We start from the raw sequence: 7,346 nt of genomic DNA, 5'->3' as shown, positions 1-7,346 counted from the left end.
TATTTTTGGTGAACCAAGGGTTCTTAAACAGCCAAAGTTTGTTGTGAGAAGTTACCACTAAGAGTTTTGATTTAGGCAATGATAAGTTCTAATTGAAATAGGTTTGTGCAAGGGTTGTACCATTGAAATAGGTTTGTACAAGGGTTGTACCAATCAAAGTCTTTTAGTTGATTCTTTTTTAAGTGGAAGGTAGGGTGATGTAGGAGTTGTTGTCTCCGAACATCCATAAATATTGTTCCCTTTACTTACGCATTTACTTCTGTATGCATGTCTATTTATCTAGCCATTGTGTTAATCGAGTGTTTTAATTGAATATATATATATACACACACACACACACACACTATATCACTAGTATAACCGATCTATTTACACACTCAATTTTTTTAGTGGTCCAGTTCAGTCTAATCATTCAATAAAAGGTTTTGACAGCTAAAAATTATTAAAGTCAGCTCAAATTTAGAAAAATATTTATAGTGTTTATTCACCCCTCTCTAAACGCAATTTATGATCCCAAAATTTAATATATGTATATTATATTTCTAAATCATCATTGAAATAATGAATTTGGCGAAAAATAACTTGCCCACAACAATTTTTTTTATGCGATCAATAAGTAATTCAACAATAAATCCTAACTTTCTGCAATTATGGTGCATTTAAAAATAAATATAGCTAAATCTATCCAAAAAAAATAAATAATATGGCTAAATGAGCAAAACATATGCATATTTCTCTAGCTAAATATATATATTTTGCATCTATGTAATAATCGATCAATTTCCCTAATCTAATATGATTATTTTATAACAAATATTAGAGAATTTAAAGTTGTAAAGACTAAACAAAAAAAATCCTCCATTAGCAATAAACTCATAAGTTAATTAATTAATTTATTAATTGTCAATCCACCCTAACATACTCGCTATTGATATTGGAGATTGACGAGACCTGGGATCGGAGCAGGTGACGATGACGCCGATCTCGAGTTTCACAAATCAAGTTCGAAAGCCTGGGAAATGAGAAAATATATCGAAATAATAGTATTGCATTCAACTTGAAAAAAATTGTCTGATACAACTTTGACTATTACTTTACAGCAGCAAAAATGTAAAACAAATTAAAATTCTGTCTAATATGCAACAAACAGAAAACATAATTCAACTCGATAACATCATCGTGTCCATTATTTTTCGCCATCCCAAAACTAGGTATGTTCATCATCTTCTAAATTTTCTTCATTCTTATCTAAGAATGGGATAATGGGTGAGTGTTATGGTCATCACCCAGTAATCAGGAGAAAATAATCTTCTTAGTCTTTAAAATCGCTTTTAAAAGAAATCTTGAATATAACGTTAACAAAAATATTCTGATTTCCTGGATCAACATATATATCAAACTTATGCACTGAACATATACGAATTTCATGGCTAACTGATATCACTCTCTAATATTTTTAATCCTCTAAAGGGTGAGATAAGAATAAGGAATAACGTGAATCGAGAAAGTTCAAAATACATATTCCTATCATTAGTTCATAAATTTCACTTCTTCAAACATTCAAATTTTGAGAACCGTACTTTGAACACATAAATATAGTAATTGGTTGGCTATAACAAGAACATACGAGTTAAAATAGAATGTCCACTTACCATAAGAATGCTCAACAAATTCGGAAGTGTTCTAGAATAGGTTGTTGAATCTTCTATAGCCTTTCTGGACAAGTTGAATGCCTTGCTAGGTGAATATAATGAAAGGAACTTTGCGGATTTGTGTAAATTTTTTTGTTGAGATTAATATTTTATTTATAGGGTAAAAATATGACTGTTAACCCTTCATTTACCTCTCTTTATCAGCCATAACCCCGAATTAATATATCAGTTACAAGATTTGAAATGACAGCTGACTATTAAGGAATTACTTGGCAGCTTGGCTCGAGGACTGTTGGTTGCAGTGATAAGTACTGTTGGTTGCTGGCCAGCAGTTCTCCTAGAGTATAGATAATTGCGTCTTATATAGGGATGTAAATGAGCCGAGCCGAGCCGAGCCGAACCATATCACGCTCGAAATCAGCTCGTTTAAGGGGTATATAGGTTCGAGCTCGATTCGAAGAGATTTGAGCTCGACTCGTTTTGAAATTACTAAGCTCATGAATAGCTCGAGTTCGGTACGTTAAAAGCTTGTTTATCATGTTTAACGAGTTAAAAGCTAGTTTATCATGTTTAACGAGTCTGACTCGAACACGACTTCTTTAAAGGGCTCGTTTTCGAGCTCGTCAAATACTCTTAGTCAAAAGACAGACTAGGATATGAGAATTTAATGGGGTTGTCTTCCCATTTTATATTCTTTCAATATCTTCTTTTTCACTCAGATATCGGTGTGAGACAATACAAGTTGCCTTCCAATGTCTGAGTTATCGTACACTCATAGCCCAACAAACTAGTTGAGCTCGAGCCATATAAACGAGTCGATCTCGAGCTCGCGAACATACTCTCGAGCTTACGAGCTGAATATCCTTAATCTCGAGCTCGTCTTGATAAGTTTAACGAATAATCTCGAACGAACTTTCTATCGAGCCAAGCTCCGAATAATTCGCGAGCGGCTTGATTCATTTACATCCTTACTTTACAATAGAAAATTAGAGTTTAACATATATGCTATCATTGATCAAGAAGTATCATATCATTTCTGGATACGAGGAAATTAATCTACAAAATTCACATTATTTAGTAAATATTGGTTACTGTATCACATATACTGTTGGCAGACGATGGTAAAAGCACTTAAGAAACAAAAATTTACTTAGTGGAACATGCACTCAAATAATTACGTCGTATATATGGAAGAATTAAGATGTCATGATGTATATATATCAGTGGCTACAAGTTTAACCTGATAATGTATTAATAATTATGGTTTTTATGACATATCATCATTTTTCCATTCTCACGTCATCATCCCGATAAAAAAGATTACAATTGAGAAAAATTCAAAATAACGGATTAAAACAGTTAATTAACCGACAGCATGTCAAAATTAGAAAACACACAAGTTAAGTTCCTGAAGTTGCGATCGTACTTTGATCCGAATAGACTTGACTTGCTGCTCTATAGAGTTGTAGATCAGAAGAGTACTACCTTACCAATAGAAGTCAGTAATGATCTTGTTCTCTGATCTAGTAAGAAATCTTGATTTTTGAAAAGCTTGCGTTCTTTGGCTCTGATTTGGTTTGGCTGCATCAGAAGTTTTAGTTCACAATGTTTTAAGTATTGTCATGATCTAAAACCGATCTCAAGTGATCAACCTTTATTACAAGTAATATTAGAATCTATGTCACAAGTTCGATTCTCATGATTTGACATGTACACGGTACAATTATGTTGGGATTGAACGGGGGATCGTTAGAGAAAAATAGTTGTCATTATTGGGAGAGTGATCGAAAAATGACGCTCGATTGTTGTATGGTTTAAAAGATTTGAATTACTATGTTATTTTAATCAGTTACAACAAGCGTTTAGTCTCATTATTTGCATCATATTCAATATCATGTGTTCGTGATACTTAACAATAGCTACAATTACTCGCCATGAATTTTGGCATAACGGAAAAAGCCGACAATCCTACAAATAATATTGTGTTTGTACTTATATTTGTGTTTGTGTCACTTATATGCAAATAATATTTTTGGTAATGTAATTTTTTACTTTTTCCGCTTTTGATCATGTTCACAATGAATTTATATTTTTAGTCATGTAATTTGTATTTTTTCATTTTTGGCCATTTTTTGAGCGAAGCTCAGCTTGTCGGCCAGAAATTGCTTATATGAGAGACGCAGATGTTGAAATGGATTTTTGGAGACTACAAAATATTCTAAAAAAAATTACAACACACATGCAAGTTTCCTTACAAAAATTAATGTCAGAATCCGCACCACATACAAGAAATTTTTAATAGACACGATGAACTTCGGTAAAAAAAACAAAGACCAAGAATGGAAAAAAAAGTAAGTTCCATGACTAAAATGCAAATTCAGGGTTAACATGAATAAAAAAAATTGCAAAATAGAGGATCATAAAAATAAATATTCCGCTTAACTGGTTGGTTCTTGTTACACGCTTGTATAAAAAAAATGTTTAAATCTTTATCTTTCACTTAAATAATGGTTTTCGCATGAAGAACATAGACTCGATCCAGTTACAGTTATACTATCTATTGACTAAATAGGCTTGCTCGTCTCGTCACAATCCATCCATCAATAATCGAATTCAAATATCTCAACTGTCAGAATTCTTCAATACTAAGTATTCGTAAGCATCAACAATGGTGGTGTTCAAAGAACCTAGAAACTACCAACACTCAAATTCGCGAATGGGTTAATTTTAACTGATCAAATAAGAAACAGAATGACTTTACACTACTGTTCACATACATGGCATGGAGGATGAATCTGGAGAACATCAAAATTATATTACTTTATGTAGCTTTAAAAAGATCTTTTAAATATAATTGTATAAGTTTCGAACAGTTCATTCAAGTACTACCTGATTTATACTTGATATCTGAAAAAAAAAAGGAAATTGATTGAAGTTAAATACTATACTCAGAAACAAGTTACCAATAATCCTTACATGAGCATTCCCCATCTCTGAAATGGTGAAAGCGATTGATATCTCGAACCATTATCTCCCGATCAGTAAACTTTGAAACAAATTTACTGAATGTGTGACAATCTTCACACAGCCTCAAGTTCTTGGTAATCCGGATTGTTTCCCCTTTACTACAATTTATTAACCCAAATGCAACCGCAAGTTTTTCGCTATGACCTAGCAATATGCGTTCTTTTTCCTCGGTATCAAGATCATAAAGCACGACTTTAGTCTCCGGCACATAGCCCTTCTCCCTCATCTCCATCGACAACTTGAGAAGTAAAGCATGAATCTGCTCTATCTGTGGATTTAACTCATCAACTGACTTAAGGGAGTAAATTTTCCTCTTGACTTCAATCCAGCAACAACCAGATACCTTACGCAAACCCCTGATTTCCAATAGCTTTTTAACTCTTTTTACCTCATCCCACATTTTTGCCTCCGAGTAAATATCAGCTAAAAGCACATAATTTCCGGCATTTGTAGGTTCAAGCTCAAAAAGTTTTTCACTTGCCCTTTCTGCAAGTTCAACATAGCAATGAATCCTGCAAGATCCGAGAAGTGATCCCCAAACTTTGGCTCCTGCTTCATCCTGTATACTTTCAATGATCTTAGTTGCTTCATCAAATCGATTAGCTCTACCTAAAAGATCAACCACACAAGCATAGTGCTCCACACTAGGGTGAATTCCATAAACTCTCACCATTGAATCAAATAATGACTTTCCCTCGTCAACAAGTCCGGAATGACTGCAAGCTCCTAAGACACTTACAAATGATACTGGAGTAGGTGGCACACCAAGAATCACCATTTCATTAAAAACATTAAGAGCTTCTGATCCAAAACCATGAATCCCATAACTTGAAATCATTGAATTCCAAGCAACGACATCCCTTCTAGACATTTGATTGAAAACATGTTTCCCCAAGTCAAGATCACCACACCTGGCGTACATAGTCACAAGGGCACTCATTACTGGTAAGATTGAATCAAGGCCTTTCCTAAGTATATAAGCATGAATCAATTTTCCATGCTCCAATGCAGCCAGGGCTGCACAAGCTTGTAGCACACTAACCATGGTAACAGAGTTAGGAAACATATCCTCGCTCACAAGCATCATCTCACGGAAAATCTCTAATGCTTCAAATGGCCTCCCGTTCTTCGCGAAACATGCGATCATCGCACTCCAAGAAACTATATTTTTAACGGGCATAGAACAAAACACACAATTTGCATTCTCCACACAACCAAATTTTGCGTACATATCCACTAAAGTAGTCATTATATGGACATAGTTTTCATAACCATGCCGCAAGATGTGAGCATGTATTTCCTTACCCCTTGAAACCGAAGAATCTGAAACAACACACGCTTTGAGAGCATAGGTATAAGTGAACCTATCTGAACCAATCCCAATCCGGTTCATCTTTCTATACAGCCTCAAAACCTTTTCACCATAACCAGATAGAGATAACGCACGTAAAAGAGCATTCCATACGTAAATGGTCCGGTTCGAAATTTCATCAAACACCTGACAAGCGTGTTCAACAGAGTCCAATTCCAAATACATATTGATAAGCTTCGTGGCCAAGAAGGGATCTTGATCGAACCCATGTTCAGTAAGATTTCTGTGCACTGTAAAGGCGTCAGAAAGAGACTTTTCCTGGGAACAAGATAGAATTAGAATTTCGTATGTATGCTGGGTTGGGTTTTGCTCGAGGGAAAGCAATTGGATGGCTTGTTTGAGCTGACCCTTTTTGCAGAGAGATTGGATTGACTGGTTTTGGCCGGTGGTGGACAGGGAGGCGGTGCACGTGGTCGAGAAGGTGGGAAATCGGAGAACGGCGGCGCTACGATGACGCTGGTGGTATAGAGGCGGTGGTAGGTAAGTTGGTTGGAGAGTTCGGGCCGACTGAATTTGGAACATCCGGAATCAGTTGTTTTTTCTCTTTCTTTTTTTCATTTTTCTGAACTTCTGTGTTTAAATATTGATTGATATTTCGATTCATTGTTTTAAAAAAAATATTGATTTTTTAGTTTGTTTGAAAAAAATATATATTTTAGTTTGTTTGAAAAAAAAAAAAAGAAGATGTTTTAGTTTTAAATATATATATTATTTATATTTACATAAATTGTATTATTATATATATATAAACAAATATTTTGTCGTTTTACTAAAAAAAATATTTGGTGTAGTGGTGGTTCATTACGTTATATCAAAATTTTCGAAAAAAAACTTTATATCGTATAAAAAATTTCGTCATAGAAAAAATACAGATATAACATCGAAATTTCGGTATAGAATAAATTTTATACAATTCATATTAACAATTTCATTATGGTATCGATATAATACCACTACCATATCTATCCTTATTAATTATAAAAAGCATTATAATTTTACACATTTTAATCTATTTGTATATTAATTATCAAAAGCATTATAATTTTATAATTTACAAAAATTTTGTTCAGTATAATATTTTAAACTTTTTGGTATATAGAAAAATTTCAAACTAAAATAATTAAGAATTAACTCTCCTGAAATGAGTCGGTTAACGAGATGCTACATTTGTAATAATGAATCAATCGTATTTCTAAGAATACATATATCAACATATAAGATAGTATTAATGTTGATAGTGCTATCGTGGCAATACACGAGTTATTAGATTAACGGTTAGATAAGGTTAAATTAAA

General features: G+C 33.5%; 1 protein-coding gene across 1 annotated transcript; it reads right to left on the bottom strand.

The window, feature by feature from the left end:
• Positions 1-4,351: 4,351 nt before the first annotated feature.
• On the bottom strand, positions 4,352-6,608 carry LOC140979911 (pentatricopeptide repeat-containing protein CRR2, chloroplastic). The gene has a single exon (XM_073445555.1). The coding sequence runs from the start codon at positions 6,571-6,573 to the stop codon at positions 4,612-4,614; it is 1,962 nt and encodes a 653-aa protein (XP_073301656.1). The 5' UTR covers positions 6,574-6,608; the 3' UTR covers positions 4,352-4,611.
• Positions 6,609-7,346: the final 738 nt, after the last annotated feature.

The sequence above is a fragment of the Primulina huaijiensis genome, chromosome 6 (genome assembly GCF_012295235.1).
Source record: "Primulina huaijiensis isolate GDHJ02 chromosome 6, ASM1229523v2, whole genome shotgun sequence".
Lineage (NCBI taxonomy): Eukaryota > Viridiplantae > Streptophyta > Magnoliopsida > Lamiales > Gesneriaceae > Primulina > Primulina huaijiensis.
Note: the sequence above shows the minus strand (reverse complement) of the source record. Positions and strands in the feature narration are given on the sequence as shown.

What these genes read in the sequence shown, in the direction of transcription:
- LOC140979911 (XM_073445555.1), bottom strand. Translation starts at nt 6,573, where the DNA reads ATGTTCCAAATTCAGTCGGCCCGAACTCTCCAACCAACTTACCTACCA.